General features: G+C 45.7%; 2 protein-coding genes and 1 pseudogene across 2 annotated transcripts; 1 reads left to right on the forward strand and 2 right to left on the reverse strand.

The window, feature by feature from the left end:
- Positions 1-1,078: 1,078 nt before the first annotated feature.
- LOC147983911 (uncharacterized) lies at positions 1,079-1,896 on the forward strand. Its single transcript, XM_087539629.1, has 2 exons — positions 1,079-1,721; positions 1,856-1,896. Exons 1-2 carry the CDS (start codon positions 1,091-1,093, stop codon positions 1,894-1,896), a joined length of 672 nt encoding a protein of 223 aa, XP_087395755.1. The 5' UTR covers positions 1,079-1,090.
- A 1,039-nt stretch (positions 1,897-2,935) lies between these two features.
- Positions 2,936-5,736, reverse strand: LOC125541035 (uncharacterized). The gene is made up of 3 exons (XM_048704530.2): positions 5,214-5,736; positions 4,486-4,792; positions 2,936-3,349 (listed from the first exon to the last, which is right to left on the reverse strand). Exons 1-2 carry the CDS (start codon positions 5,607-5,609, stop codon positions 4,487-4,489), a joined length of 702 nt encoding a protein of 233 aa, XP_048560487.2. The 5' UTR covers positions 5,610-5,736; the 3' UTR covers positions 2,936-3,349; position 4,486.
- Positions 5,737-6,022: 286 nt separating this feature from the next.
- LOC147983912 (uncharacterized) lies at positions 6,023-6,757 on the reverse strand (annotated as a pseudogene).
- Between the last annotated feature and the right edge of the window lie 9,983 nt (positions 6,758-16,740).

Here is a 16,740-nt window from a genome sequence, read left to right on the forward strand (position 1 = left end):
TCCTCCGGCAAAGTAGCCCCTCCTCCACCCCCGCCGCCGCCACCGCTGGCCATGAAGGAAGATGTGGTCACGCCGACGGCAGCCGCACCCAACATGTTCGACGATATGTCGCAAAAGTAAAAAAAAAGTTCTTTTACATTCTTTTGTGCACTTGTTTGTTGTTTCGATTTTCGATTCAAATAGAATGTGAATTTGATTACATGTACGTCCATTTGTAGTCTTGATGATGAAGCTTTCATGCGCGCGACAAATGTGACAAATGATGATTATTTCTCGCATGAGTATGCATCACGAGAATATGAAACGCAATATGATGATGATAATCTCGACGTGGACGAAGAGGGCTTCGTTATGAAGGGAAGAACCGCACATTATACCAACACCGAAGATGTGTTGATTTGCATCGCATGGAAAAAATTCTCTCAAGATGCAACCGTTGGGACCGACCAAGCCACGAACACGTATTGGCAACACATTAAGGAGTACTTCGATGAGCACAACACTAGCGCCCACTTTCGATCAAGGGACTCTTCGTCAACGTTGGGGCACCATCAACGCCGAATGTCGAAAGTGGGCCGGTTGCTTGGCAAATGTTGATCGCATGAACCCGAGTGGTTGCAGTGATAGTGACTTGGTAATCATTTGCTATTCATGTGTGCTTTCTCTACTTTCCACAAATATTGAATTACCTAATTCGATGATGACATCTTGGTTGTTTTCTTGTAGAAAATGATTGCGCAAAGATTATTTAGAGAGAGGAACAACAAAGGAGAGAAGAGGAAGAAGAAAGGAAGAGCTTTCACTTTCCATCATTGCTTCAAAGAGCTCAAGATGAGGAGAAGTGGAAAACTAGAGAAGTTTTTGATGCTTCGAAGAAGAAGAGTGTGGTGGTGGAAGACGAAGAATATGGCCTGGGTGAGGAGAGAAGGAGCCCAACTCCTCACTTAGCGACTAAATCATATATGCCCGATGGAACTAAGAAAGTGAAGGGATCCAAGGACGGAGGCAATGATCTCAAGGAAGGATTTGATGCCATTGTCATGGCGAGGAAAGAGTATGCCGAAGAAAAAAATTGTTGAAGCTCAAAGAAATGGAGGAGAGGGGTGAAGCCGAGCGGTGGAGGGCAGCGGCCGAGGAGATGAGGGTGGCGACTGAGGAGAGGTTGGCGGCAGCCGAGGAGAGAAAGGTTGAACTAGAGGAGAGAGAGGCGGGGGCCGAGGAGATGAAGATGGTCGAGGAGAAGACGCTCAAGTTTATGTTCATGAACACATCTACTCTTGATCCCACGACAAAGGCGTATGTCGAACTTTGTCGCGATGAAATGCTCATGAAGAAGCAAATGCTCATGAGAAGCATGATGATGGGAGGAGTGGGAGGAATGGGAGGTGCCATGGGCGGCCGAATGGGAGGTGGAATGGGCGGTTACATGAACATGATGGGAGGTGCCATGAATGGTGGATTTGATGAAAACATGGGAGGTGGCTTTGGTGGCAACATGGATGGTGACTTCGGTGGCATGGGTGGTGGCTTTAGTGGCAACATGGTCGGCATGGGAGGTGGCTTTGATGGCAATATGAGCGGCACGGGAGGTGGCTTCGGCGGCAACATGAGCGGCATGGGAGATGGCTTCGGCGGAAACATGAGCGACATGGGAGGTGGCAATGAAGGTGCTTCCGGTGGAGTTCGCGGTAACGATGAAAACATCGATAAAGAAGCCATTGATGATGATGATCATACCACCATCCACAATGTTACTAGTGACAAGAGGTCGAAAATTGAGTGATGTTCATGTGCATTTTAATTTTTTGGACCAAGAGCTCTATTTGAGACGATGCACTTTTGGTTGTAGGATTTCAAACTTTGATTGATGATACACTTTCGTTGGTAGAATTATGAAAATTTATTGTGATCTGAATGTGCAAATGCGACTGTACATAGGCTGTACACAGGCGGCCGGCTTTTACGTCTCCGGTTTGCATCACCTATTAAAGTCGCTCTTTTGCATCTCCAATATATATTATCTATTGGAGTTGTCTCTTTTTAAATGTAAACATCTCCTGTTTTACATCTAATTAACATATTTTATTGGAGATGCTCTTAGCCTGGCTCAGGCCACCAAATCCCTAAGTCTGACTCAGGCTAAACATGAAATAATATACTAAATCCATGTCTATCATATCCTTCTATTGGTCTACCAACATAATTTATTGTACTGCGTTTCTCAGGCTGAAGTCATGAACCAAACAACTACAATGCGAGCATGCCTGACTGGCAAAAATCATTGATGCCTCCGGCTCCTCTCAGGCAGCCATTTTTGTCAGGCAAGCTACGCAGGTCGTCAACCAAACATCCCCTTACTCTCGTTGTTCATGGTCGTCTGAAGCTGACCATACACAATTTCTTCTTCTTGTTCTCTATCTCCTTCAAGATGGCACCATAGCTCGTGAATCTGTTGTGATTGTTCGGCTTCTTGATTAACTCGTGGTGGTCCAAGACTATCACCGCATGTGTTGCATTTCGATCACTCGACAGGGAGAAGGCCTCACTGATCGCCGCTGCCTCCAAACACTCGGGTGACATCAATCTTTCGACCACCGTGGCGGAGGCTCTACGGAAGAGCCCCGTTTCCTCTCGGCAGACTGCTGCCGATGTTACCAAGACCACCATCAAACCTAAAACTTTAGACTCGTCCCTGTAACATACCTGAACATATATTCGATGCAAACTTTAGGAGTACTCAATATTGGACACGGTTGCAAATCTGTATCTCTGGTGGTACCATTGATCATCATAATGTTAAAAAAAATGTGACGAAGTTCAGCAGCCAACACGAGGATGGAAACTGCAATACTCTTGTCGAAATGGCAACGCATACATAACCCAATTGGCACTTGCAAAACGTTACTACCGTGCATACAACATATAAGAATCCAAATCGACCGCAGTGAATTCACGAGATTAATGTCACATGTACGTGTTTTCTTCCAATAGGGTATCACAAAGAGACCACAAACGAATTCCACCATCATACATACACAATACTCTAGTGCAAACTTGTAAGCAAGTACCCGGAGGAGTAGTATCGAACATCGTCACCAGACCCATAATGATCCACCAAACTTCACGGCTAGCTATTGATGATTATGATCTAGTAATAGCACAAATAAGCAAGTCTAAAAAAGTTTCCATGGTAATGCCGATTAGGATGACTACTAATGGACGAAGAAAGTCTGCATAAACTCTCTTTTTCCTCTGAAAACTTGTATCTGTTGGAATCACTCACAACCATCAGTGGAATGACGATTAGGCCTTGCCAAAATCCCCGGATATCTTCTCTTCTTAGCTTCGTCTGCCAATAACCCAACCCAAGATTTCATCAGATTACCACATAAAAGAACATTGTCATATCAACATTAACCATCCAACAATGTAACTTCAAGTACTGTAAATCTAAAGACCATGTCATTCATTTTCCAGCAATGAAGTAACTTCTATCTTGTGAGATATTACAGAATTTGAATCTTTCTCGTCCATTCAATTCGTAGTGCTAACAAACACACAACTGATGATATGAACTTGCAACATCAGATATTAACTGTTCTCAAAGGGGCATCTACCAAAATGTAGTGGCATAGCACCACCATAAAGTACTAGATGTGCATCCATTTACTGTCATGTTATTTATTTATTACATGATCAAACAGTTTACTTCTTTTTACTGGAGTATAAAAGCATTAAAGTGAGTCACAGAACAGTGGACAAAGGCACAATGGCAATTCTACCAAAATGTAGTGGGCATAGCGCCACATAAAAATTGATAATTATTAAAAGGACTAGAGGTGTGCCATTTTACCGTCATGTTATTTATTTACAAGATCAAACAGTTCACTCCTTTTTACCAGAGTGACGGAACATGGTATAAAGTAATAAATGCCAAATGCAGCTAAGAAGAGTAGACTCGTATGTCATAGCTAAAACTTCAAAACTTTGGGCCTTCCCATCGGTTTCGATGGAGAAATTAGTAATGACAAGAAAACTCAAGAAAGGTGCTTGCAGACAGTTTGGAAGCATGCAAACATTGTTATAATCACACTCACTGCAAAGATACAACGATCACAGTGAGTGATGGAGCGTAAGCAATTTGATTTGCTTTTTTTCTAATACATAGAACTGATCGTTTTTGCTATCATCACTTCCTAACAAAAGCATACGGTAGAACTGCATCAGTTGGCTACTTGCACGATTTAAGAATGATGCCAATCCCAATTTACTATGCAATGACCAGAGGAAATAGCAAAAACCTCATTGGTTTGATATGCAACGATGCTCCATCATAATAACAAATATCAACAGCAGTAGGCAGTAATCAACAACACCGGAGGACTGTTTTCATTCTATGAGGAGGATACACAAAATATGCAGATTATAATTGAAAAGACCATATGGCTCACAGATACAGGGGGCAAAGCAAAGGGAGTAGTATACCTCAACAAAACTGCGATGGCGCTTTCCTGTCCGCCTGGCCACCCCTCCACACACTAAGAACGAGCGCTGGGATGATAACAAAGCAAGCTGTCGCGTGCATACCAAATAGTGCCACATCTATGATTACGGAGGCGACCATTTCACCCTGAGATATCGAACCCTCCACGTGCGGCGACAGCATCGCCACCAGAAGACCAGCGACCATTAGAAGGAAGAAGGCCACATCCGCAACATATCCAAGCACCGCGGTGCGCGGAAGCCTAAACATGTCTGCAACCGACTCCCGCGTGAATGCTCCTGATGCGCTCTGAGGACAGCAATTTCAACAAAACCACAGGGATGAGCATGAGTATGTATGGAATGGTTCGGAAATGGAAGGATGCAAATGAAGTGATGAACATGAACACACATGGAAAAAATTAGTAGTACCACTGATCAGGACAACCTGAACTGTATATTGAAACTTAGTTAGAACATAATGCTAACAATGGGCTCATCCACTAGCATATGTACTGCATTTCTGCTGCAATTCAACCACAATAAAGATCACAGGGAGTCAATTTGCACAATAAACTACTAATACTACTCATCAGGACAACCTGAACTACGAAATTAATTACTAACATAATATATATGGCAACTTAATTAGAACATAATGATAACACTGGCCTATGTACTACTGTAATTCGACCGGAATAAAGATCACAGGGAGTCAATTTGCGCGATACCTTCTTGAATGCCGAAGTGGATCCAGATACAACTGCAATCACGTAGGCCACGCACATCAACAAGACGAGAAGCGCGACCAGCACAAGGATACTGTAGATGAGGACCTTGAGGCCCCAGTACATGATGGCCTGCAGGAACACGAATTGGGCGGAGCTCTCGCCCCAGGCGCGGCTCGCCACGACCTGTCCAGCCGTGGCCGCGGAGATGACCCACGCGACCCCGAAGCCCAGGTAGGGGAGGGCTCCCGCCGCGACGCAGAGGGCGCGCCCCAGCGCCAGCATCGGGGCGAGGGCCAAGTGCACGAGCGCCAGCACCACGACGACGATCCTCGCCGGCGGGGGCGGGGGCGGGGGCGGGAGCGGCGGCGAGGGCAGCACCGCGTCGGCGACGGCCATCGATCGGTACGGGAAACCCTAGCTCCTGGAAGCTTCTCGCCGTGGGAGGAGGCGGCGAGGGGACGGGGGTTTGTGGGAAATGGGGATTAGCGAGGAACACGGGAGTGGGTTTTGCGGCAAGCTGTCCCTCTTGCCTTCCGGGTTCAGATCTGACCCACTTCCTCTCGACTAGCGCATTCGGGTTCTAACCGGGTACGTGGAAATAGTGAGTGCCCGATTCGATCCTGCACAATTACAGAATTTCATTTTTTTATAAGAACTACTGAATTTATTTTTTTGACAGAACTTCTCCTCCTTTATTCACTTAGCAAAATAGTGGCATCCTTTACAAGTAATGGATGGAAGAAGTACATCCAATGCCGAATTCATTCAGATAGGAGGAGAAAAATTAACTATCCTAGCAAGTTCGCGAGCTACTTTATTACTCTCTCTATGTTACAATGATCATAAATTACATGATTAAAATCTGACGACATGAAATAGCAATCGTCAATAATTGCACTTGCCACCGAAGAGGAGTTAAAAACATGCCCCTTCCCCTCCCGACCTAGCCCTTCCCCCGCCGCCCCCGCGCGGCGGCGGGGAGGGCTTCCGGCACGGCCGCCCCCGAGTTCTCCCTCCTCCTCCCTCCCCCCCCCCCCCCCCCCCCCCCCGCGCCGCCAGAGGGCCTGGCCGGGTAAAGCTCGCCCGGGCCTGCGGCGGCGGGGTCTTCTGGTTCCCCCACGTACAGAGTGGCGCGGGCCCTTCTCTTCGGCTGGGGGCACGGCGCGGCGTCGCCTGGCGTGCTGTGGTGCTGGGTGGGGGCCGCGTGGCCGACGGCGCGACTGGTGGTGGTCGCGCGGGGCCCAGCTGTGGCGGCGGATCTGGCGTGACGGGGCTCCTGCGACGAGGGCTGCCGACGGCGCGGCCCGGCGGCCCTGGGCGTCGGGTGGCGGCTGCTGACAGCGAGGAGACCGGCGCAATAGCGGCTTGGTGGCGGTGGTGGCGGTGTGTGCCGGTCGGATCTGGCGATTTCCGGTGGGCGGCGCGGGTTGGGGCACTGGCCCGGCGTGGCTGCTGCTCTGGCTGTGGGCGGTGGCGGCGAGGCGGCTCAGCCCTCTGGTGGAGGCTTCCATTCGTCGCGCCGGCACCACGGCGGCTCGGCGGGTTGCCTGCGGCGATGGCGGCTGGATTTCTGGCGTCCGTTCGTTTGTAGGCGGCCTGATTTGACCTTCGAGCCATCTTCGCGATGTCCGGCCGCTATCTTCGTCAAAGGGCTGGCCCTCCCCCGCTGCGGTCCATCACCCGTCTCGCACCTGGCAGCAAGACCGAGATCGTCTCGCGCCCGGCAGCAGGACTGACCTCGTCTCGCGCCCGACAGCAGGACCGAGCTCGTCTCGTGCCCGGCGGCAGGACCATGCTCGTCTCGCGCCCGCCAGCAGGACCGAGCTCGTCTCGCGCCTGGTGTCGCAGAACGGGTCGATGAAGGCCAAGTTTGGCCGGCCTATTGGGTCTCGGCACTGGGGGCCGTCCATGTGCTTTGGTTGGGGTAGCGGCGGATCTCGGGTGAGGTGGTGTCAAGGTCTTGGATGCCGGGGCGGCAGCCCTGGTGGTGGTTCCGCGGTGCTCGTGGGCAGAGCCCATGGCTTGGTGATGTCCGGTCGCCACGGCCGTGTGGGCGGCGTGGTAGCCGGGGTGTGGCGTTCGGTGGTGGTGAGTGGTGTCCGGGGTGAAAACCTGCTTTATCTTTGGACGGACCAGCGGCGGCAAAACTCGTTTCCTTCTTGAAGGCGTCTTCGCGGCTCTCATTGCCCATCGTGGTGCTCTAGGAGAAACTCTGATCCTCGGATCGGACGGTGGCGGCGCCCTAGTGTCGTTCCCTTCCTGAAGGTGCCGCCTCGGAGCCCACGGTTCGTCATATGCGGCTTCACCTCTCAATGTAGTGCTTGGGTTGCTGTTGTTGCGCTCAGCGCTTATGTATCCTGCCTTGGGTGCGTGTGTGCGTGGGTGTGCTCTTGTATCGGATGCTGTTGATCATTGCTTTATATATAAAGCGGGGCGAAAGCCTTTTAAAAAAAAAAGCTTCTGTAACCTCCATGCTATCTAAGTTGATCACGATCTTACTGCATTCAATGGTTCTGGCTAGATTCAAGCCAAATCTGACAGCCAATGCCTCTGAAGGGAAAGAATCATAGCATATGTCCACTTCTGGTAGCATTGGCCTTCATTAGAATGAGTGAATCATCTGCAAACAAAATTTTTTGACACTGCTGGTGCATCACGACAAACTTTGACCCCCACGAGGTCCCCGTCATTTTCAGCCCAGGAAAGTAGGGCAGTTAATCCCTCCGTGCAAAGAAGAAAAAGATATGGCGAAATGTTTAAATTTATTACTCTCTCCGACCCATATTAAGTGGCGCTAGTCTTGCGTTAATTAATATGGATCGGAGGGAGTACTGTTTTTTTTTCCAAACATAATAATAAGAGTTGAGTCCCAATCGGGATCTTCGAAAGTATCAAAACTGGTGTCAAACTATTATGATTGCACAATTAGGTAGATTTTCATGAAGAACCGGCTTCAAAGGAAAAGACAATATTGTCAAAAGCAACTGAAAGTCATGATATATCCTTCCGTCTGGAAATAGATTTTGATGAATAACCTGTTTGAAATGGAAAACACACCCAATAACTAGATAAAAAAAATACAGTTGCAGTTCAATGTCGTGAAAAAATGACGCTATGGACCACAATCCATCGTGCACATCTAAGAAGTGTCTTCAGATATTACCGTCGACAAAAAAAATTGGGTAAAGTATGTGACAGTTTTCAACAACACAAAACAAAGGCAAGCAGACACCTCATCCACGACAGACAGCCCATGTTGCGATTGCCGACGAGATTCAAGGATCGAGAATTCTACCGAGATCGAAATGGAAATTCAGTCGACTGGATTTTAGTAAAAATGAAAGAAAAAGGGCACATGTCTTTTTTTTCACGGTTAGCGAATCTTGTAAACAAAAAATTGGATAAAAATGTCTAAGCTATTTCTCGACCGTTGCTTTTTAGGCTAATTCTTTCTTACATTAAGATTTGTGAGAAAAAATTGTCTTCACTTATTCAACATAAAACACAACACAATCAAAGTTAGCGGGCTTCTTCAATTTATACATGCATTTTGTTGTCAAATTCAGAATAACAAATTGATGAACAAACCGGTCTAGTGCGGCCTCTTAATGGTTCAGCTCGTCTTTGTAACATAGATATTCAATTCAAATTTATTTACCAAATATCTAACACTGATTGCGAATTCGTATCCCTGGTCATAGCATTAATCATCATAATGTTCAAAATGCTGACGAAGTTCAGCAGCAAATATGAGGGTGAAAACGACAATACAAGCATACCACCAGGTAGAGTTAACATTCTAACAGAGGACCCAACGACCACGAAGGCAGTAGATAACCACTCCTGATAAACATAACCACGAGGATACTCGAAATGGAACGCATACATAGCCCACTTGCAGAACGTTACTACCATGCATACAACATAAGAATGCAAACCGACGGCAGTCATACCAATTCATCACCAGATTAATGTCTCATGAAATGGAAGCATTTTCTTCCAACAGGGTATTACAAACAGGGCACAAATTCTACCATCATGTATACACAAATACTCCAGTGCAAACTTGTAAGCAAGTAGCCCGGAGCAGCATCGAACATCACCACCAGATCCATAATAACCCAACAAACTTCACGGCTATTGATGATTACAGTCTAGTAATATCAGAAATAAGCAAGTCTACAAAAGTTCCCATGGCTAGGATGTACTAATAGTAGAAGAAGCAAATCTGCAAAGACTCCTTTTCCTCTGAAAACTTGTATCTGTTGAGATAACTCACAACCATCAGCGGAATGGGCACTGTAGCTCCTTGCCAAATTCTCGGGACACCTTCACAAAAGAAAATTGTCATATCAACATTAAGCATCCAATAGTATATTTTCAACTTTCAAGTACTATAAATCTAAAGCCCATGCCACTCATTTTCCAGCAATGAAGTAACTTCATCTTGTGAGATATTATAGAATTCGAATCTTTCTCATCCTTGCAATTGGTAGTGCTAACAAACACACAACTGGTGATATGAACTTGAAACATCAGATATTAACTGTTCTCAAACGGACGTCTGCCAAAATGTAGTGGCATAGCACCACCTTACAGTACTAGATGTGCATACATTTACTGTCATGTTATTTATGTAAGTAGTAGATGTGTATACATTTACTGTCATGTTATTTATGTAAGTACTAGATGTGCATACATTTACTATTATGTTATTTATGTACATGATCAAACATATTACTTATTTTTACTGAAGTATAAACGCATTAAACTGAGTCACAGAACAGCAGACAAAGGCCCAATGGTAATTCTACCAAAATTTAGTGAACATAGCGCTACATAGAAGTTGATAATTGTTAAAAGGACTGGAGGAGATGATCAAACAGTTCTCTTCTTTTTACCGGAGTGACGGAACTCGGTACAAAGTCATAAATGCGAAATGCAGCTAAGAAGAGTAGACTCGTATGCCATAGCCAAAACTTCAAAACTTTGGGTCTTCCCATTGGTTTCAATGCAGAAATTAGCAATGACAAGAAAACTCAAGAAAGGTGCTTCCATACAGTTTGGAAGCATGCAAACATTGTTATATAATCTCACTCGTTGCAAAGATACAACGATCACAGGGGACGATGGGGCGTAAGCAATTAATATTGCTTATTTTTCTAATATGTAAAAGGAATGTCGTTTTTATTAACATCACTTCGTAACAAAAGTGATCAAACTGTTCACTTTCCATCTTTGGGAAAGCCATCTCCATCGATCTGGGAGTGGATGGAGATGTAACACTGGCAGTGTCAGCATAGGCTGTTGGATGCTGGCGTGCAATGGAGATGTGCTCTCCATTATGTCAGGCCTTAACCTAGAGATTGTTTGCTGCAATGATAGGGGGCCTAATAGTCCAGCAAAGAGTAAGGCGCTTAGGGAGTTTGCTGACTCATTACATGCTGCAATTTTCTGTATCAATGAGACTAAACTGGCTGTGATCGACCAGTACACTATTATGGAATGTTTGGGTCGTCTTACGACGGTTTTTCTTACCTTCCTGTGTGCAAGACTAAGGGAGGGGTCGTTATCGCCTGGAATTCCTCCATGCTACAGATTTCTAACTTTGTGAATGATACAAACTTCATCACGGGCTATGTTTGGCCATCCGTGGGTGCGCCTTGGTGGCTTTCGGTGGTTTATAGACCACAAGAGGATCAGGAGCAGATCTCAGCTCACCGCCAGCATTGCCCTGGCCTACGGTTGGTGTTAGGGGAATTTAACCTGATTCTACAGGCATCTGACAAGAATAATGCTAACCTGGACTGATGGGAAGATTCAAGCAGTTCATTGATGTTAATGGCCTCAAAGATCTGTACTTGCATGGGCACAGCCACATGTTTACGTGGAGTAACGAGCAGGAATCACCCACGCTTACCAAGATTGACAGAGTTTTTGTCTCAGTGGATTGGGAATTGGAGCATCCGAACTGTTTCCTTCAGGTGCTATCCACGGCGTACTCTGATCATTGTCCGCTTCATTTGACGCTGAGTGAGCACATTCAACCAAGGCGCCGCCTCAGGTTTGAGATTTCCTGGGCAAAACTTAAGGGTTTTGAGGAGGCGGTCAAGGAGGTGTGGGCCTGCGACACTGCCATTACTGACCCATTCAAGCGCTTATATTTGCTGTTGAGAAACACAGCATGTTATCTCACGGCTTGGGGACAAAAGAGCAGTGGGAATGTGAAGCTGCAGATCACCGTCGCAAATTATGTGATTTTGTGCCTCAATTGTGCGCAGGATTGGAGATCTCTCTCGGCGGAGGGGAGGTGGTTGAGACGCACGTCGAAGCAGCTAGTGCTGGGTCTTGCATCGCTTGAGCATATGATCGTGAGACAATGCTCATGTATAAGATGGCTGAGAGACAGAGATGCTACTACGAAGCTTTTCAATCTTTATTGCCAATGGGAAAAAAAACATACCGGCAATTACCCATGGGGGTGACACCATTACGGATCAATACGGGGAAGAGGTAATGGCAACACAAAGATCTAGGGTGGACTGGTTACACACGGGTGATCGCAACACCGGATTCTTCCACGCGAAAGCAGCTGCTAGGAAGAGCCAGAATCACATTGTCTCACTCTCACTTGAAGATGGTGCAGGTGTTCTTCGCGAGAGTAAGAAGGAAATTGTGGCAGAAATTCAAGGTTTCTATACCAACCTGTACAGAGCACAGGAGGAGCTGGATATTGAGGCAGTTTTACATCACGTTCCAGTAATGGTTACAGACCAGATGAACGAAATGCTTTTAAGGCCGTTTACAGCAGAGGAAGTGTGTGCAGCACTTTTCTCCATGAAAGCATCAAAGGCGCCGGGGGTGGATGGATTTAATGCCAGCTTTTATCAGCGACATTGGGACCTCATTAAGGAGGATGTAACCCAGGCGGTGCTCGGGTTTCTACATGATGATCATATGCCGGAAATGATCAACAAAACGGCAATAGTTCTTATACCGTAAGTGAAACATCCAAGGAATACTACCCGGTATAGGCCGATCTCCTTATGCAACGTCATTTACAAATTATGTTCTAAAGTTTTGGTTAACCGCCTTCGTGAGATCCTTGATGAGATTATAGCAGAAGAACACAGTGCATTTGTACCTGGGAGACTGATCACAGACAATGTACTCACAGCTTATGAGTGCACCCACTCTATGAAGCGAAAGAAGGGTAAACATGGATGGTATGCAGTTAAAATCGATATGATGAAAGCTTATGACCGAGTCGAATGGCCATATTTACAAGGTGTTATGCAACAGCTTGGTTTTGCAGAAGTATGGTTTCTCTAGTTATGAAATGTGTTACCTTAATCAGCTTTCAGGTAAAGGTGAATGGGGAGCTTCTTCTCTCTTTTAAACCTACAAGAGGGTTTACACAAGGGGATCCCATATCCACATATCACTAGTAGAAAAAGGGCCTGTAGTCCCGGTTCATAAGGGCCTGTAGTCCCGGTTCTTGAACCGGGACCAACCGGTACTAAAGGAAATTTTTTGATTTTTTTTAAAAAAAATTGTTTTTTTGAATTTTTTTATTTTTAAATTTCTGAATTATTTTAACCTCTAATCTCTAATCATCCCTCATCACTGCTCGATTTAATCTCTAATCACCCCTCATCATTCCAAATCATCTAACTTCCCGGACGGTCACCCATCCTCCCACTCCCCCAGCCTGAGCACGCTTAACTTCCGGGTTCTATTCTCCCTTGTTTCCAAGTCTGCACTCGTTGTTTTCCTAACAATAGTAAGATGTCAATCATATTAACCCTCAGGAGTTTAGCTTGAGCATGAAGTCACACATTTCACTATTTGAGTTTGAAACTATTGTTCTAAAAACAATAATTTTTTAGTAACACTAATATTTTTTGAATAAGTAGTTTGACCATTGTTTGACCACAGTTTGACCATAGTTTGACCAGATTTGACCAAAATTCAAAAAAACTGAAATAATTATTTAATAACACTAATATTCTTGAATAATTATTTAGTAACACTAATAGTTCTTGAATAAGTAGTTTGACCATAGTTTGACTAGATTTAATGAAAATTAAAAAAAACTGAAATTTGAGCATAACTTTTTTTCCTTTTGGAATCTGAGGATTCTACAAATTTGCAAACAGGCCGTAGGCAGTTTCCATCGGATGTAACTTTTCGAGTAGATGATTTTTCATATAAAAAACTTTTTAATCCGAGTTCGTATGCAAAAGTTATGCCCATTTTACAAATTCCAGAGAGATTTTGTAAATAAAGTCGAAATTCATATTTGTAAATTTTCCCAACAACTAGACCACATATCACATGGGAAACTTATTTTTTTTTATTTTTTTGACATTTCCATCATTTTCTTTTGTTTTTTCTAAAACTGAAAAGGCGGTCCACGGACGGGGGGGGGGGGGGGGGAGTTTGAAAATGGGACCTTTAGTACCGGTTCGTGCCATGAACCGGTACTAATGCCTCAAAGGCCATTAGTCCCGGTTGGTGGCACCAACCGGGACCAATGGGCATCGCACCCTCTAGTCTCGGTTCATGGCACGAACCGGGACTAAAGGGCCCAGGTGAACCGGGAATAATGCCTTAGCCGCACGAACCGGGATAAATGCACCCATTGGTCCCGGTTCTGGATTGAACCGGGACTAATGGGCTTACCCGGCCTGGACCAAAGCCCCCTTTTCTACTAGTGTATTTGTTCTTGTTGTGTGGGGAAGGATTATCATGTCTTCTCAAGAATTATGATGCGGGATGGATTGACAGAGGAATTCAAGTGGGCTTCACGGCCCCGTGGGTCTCATATATTTTATTTGCAGTCAATTGTCTTGTGTTCATGAAGACCGATGTTAGGAGTGCAACTCGGCTGATTGAAATTCTGAGTGTTTATAGTGAAGGTTCGGGACCGCGAGAAAATAAGCAGAAGAGCTCGATCTTTTTCAGTGGGAATTCTGGAGCTTCTGTTCGAGTGGGTGTACGAAATGCATATTCAGCGAGAAGCACTCACAGAAAAATATCTTGGGCTACCAACTCCCTCTGGTAGGCTCACAGAACGTCACTTTGAGCACATCCATGAGTGTTCAAGATGTAGGGTGCAAGGCTGGTGTGACAAAAAACTTTCATGTGTAGCAAAGGAAGTCCTTCTTAAGACAGTGGTTCAGGCTTTACCAACCTACGCTATGACCTGTTTCAAGCTCACAAAAGGGGGTGTGCAGAGAAGTCATGACAGTGATGTCCATGTACTGGTGGGGGGATCACTGGATAAAAGAGAAATGCACTGGCAGTCATGGGATAAAATGTACATCTCAAAATTTAGAGGGGGGTGGAATTCAGAGATTTTTAACGATGCCATGTTGGCAAAGCAGGCATGGAGGCTATTGGAGAGGCCTGTCAGTTTGTGTGCACATGTACTAAAAGGGAGGTATTATCCTAATGGTGAGTTCTTGAGTGCAAATTGCCCAAGGAGTGCATCACCTACATGGAGAGGAATCATTGCTGGCAGAAGCATGTTGAAGGAAGGCCTGATTAGGCGCGTCGGCGACGGAAGGACGGCTGAAGTATGGCATGACAAGTGGATAGCTGGAACTGTGTCCATGAAACCCATATGCCGTCTATCTGATGAGCCAGTACACATAGTTGCTGATCTTCTTGATGAATCAGGGCAGTGGAACACAAGTTTGGTTCGGAGTATGATTATTGCCCCTGACGCGGATGCAATCTTGAGCATGCCGCGACCAAGAGTTGTATGCCCAGATTTTTGGGGTTGGGCATGGGAGAAGTCTGGGTCGTATATGGTCCGATCTGCTTATAGAATGGCAATGGACAAGAAGTTCAATTTGCAAGTTCAGACTTCATCTCCTGATGGTGGAGAGGAAACATGGAAGGCTCTATGGAAACTACAAGTACAACCAAAAATTCGTGTCTTTGTGTGGAGAGTACTGAAGGATGTGTTACCAGCACATGGGGAATAATACAGGCGTCATATCAGATCGGATGCAATTTGCCCAATGTGCGGAGGAAGCAATGAATCCTTATTTCATGCGCTGATAGTTTGCGATCATGCACTGCTATTTTGGGACGCAGCCAGTGATTTTTTCTTGAGTTAAAACTTCCTACGTTACACCATGTGGCATGGGCGAGAGACTTACTGGATCACAACTTCGTGAGTAAGAAGGATACAACGGTGGCTGTGTCGGTTTTGTGGGCGATTTTGAACAACAGAAACAAGTACACAAACAGGGAGATCGGCTATCAACCGCACAGAAAAGAGCTTGTGAGAGCTCTGGACATTCCGGCAGTGGAGGTGCTACACGCTAAACCACAGCCTAAGTGGGAGCCTCCGGGCGCTGTCTGGATCAAAGTTAACACTGACGGTGCAATCGGATGTGCACAAAAGTGTGCGGGGACTGGGGCGATCGCGAGGGATCAATCAGGTACATTTGTCGCAGCACAGGCAACTAAAGTACGAAGCTATAACAGACCCATTCATCATTGAATCGTTAGCCTGTCGAGATTGCGTGTGCATGGCTTTGGAAAAGGGTTACCGGAAGGTGATCCTAGAGATAGCTTTGGAAAAGGGTTACCGGAAGGTGATCCTGGAGATAGATTGTCAGATGATTGCAACAACATGGGAAGCGGGACATGATCGCTCCGAGGCCGGACATATCTTCAGAGAGATGAAGACACAGCTCTCACAATTTCATGGATTTGCTTTAGTGTTTTCTAATCGTAGTGCGAACTTTGCTGCTCACCTATGTGCAAAGGAAGCACTGAGCTTGGAGTGCTGTAGCTCCTTTTTTGATGTAATCCCTGCCTTCTTGATTGCCCAAGTGCAATCAGAAGTTGTTCCGCCAACTCAGTAATAAAATGCCTTGATGGCGGTTCAAAAAAACACGGCGAGGAGTTATTTCATGCTTTTGTGCACATCATCATTTGTTTCTCCAGGGGTGTTTCCTCCTATCTATCTTAATGAATGAAATCAGCAACTCTGCTCTTTTTCGTCAAAAAAAGATTTGGAATTCCTTAACATTGCCCAAGTGGATCTTAGTGACCAAGACCTGATTTTGTTTTAAGAGGAAGTCTGGGCGGTAATCAAGGAGATGCCGGCAGAACGTGCGCCTGGCCCCGTGTTTTTTTGGCTTGTTCTACTAGAAGGTGTGGGCGATCATTAAAGGAGGTGTCATGGCAGCGATTCATAAGTTGTTTCTCTATGTCGGCCACGGTTTTGGTAGATTAAATCAAGCCCTGATCATGCTCATTCAAAAAAGTCGGATGCATGCACGATCGGTGAGTTTCGTCCGATTAGCTGGGTACACAGTATACTGAAGCTATGTGCTAAATTGCTCGCGATGAGACACAGTCGACGTGAAAGATCTGATAATGGTGAATCAATTGGTGTTCATAAAAGGGAGAAATATACATGATAATTTCATGCTAGTCCTGCAGTTAGCGAGGAAGCTGCATAAGTGGAAGGCCAAGGGACTCGTGTCCCTTCCTATTTGAG

Source organism: Triticum urartu, chromosome 2A, assembly GCF_056163025.1.
Source record: "Triticum urartu cultivar PI428250 chromosome 2A, HENAU_Tu73, whole genome shotgun sequence".
Lineage (NCBI taxonomy): Eukaryota > Viridiplantae > Streptophyta > Magnoliopsida > Poales > Poaceae > Triticum > Triticum urartu.

Coding starts and splice junctions, on each gene's coding strand:
- LOC125541035 (XM_048704530.2), bottom strand. CDS start 5,609: ATGGCCGTCGCCGACGCGGTGCTGCCCTCGCCGCCGCTCCCGCCCCCG. Junction 4,793..5,213: donor CCACTTCGGCATTCAAGAAG/GTATCGCGCAAA, acceptor TGCTGTCCTCAG/AGCGCATCAGGAGCATTCAC.
- LOC147983911 (XM_087539629.1), top strand. CDS start 1,091: ATGGAGGAGAGGGGTGAAGCCGAGCGGTGGAGGGCAGCGGCCGAGGAG. Junction 1,722..1,855: donor CATCGATAAAGAAGCCATTG/ATGATGATGATC, acceptor TTGTAGGATTTC/AAACTTTGATTGATGATACA.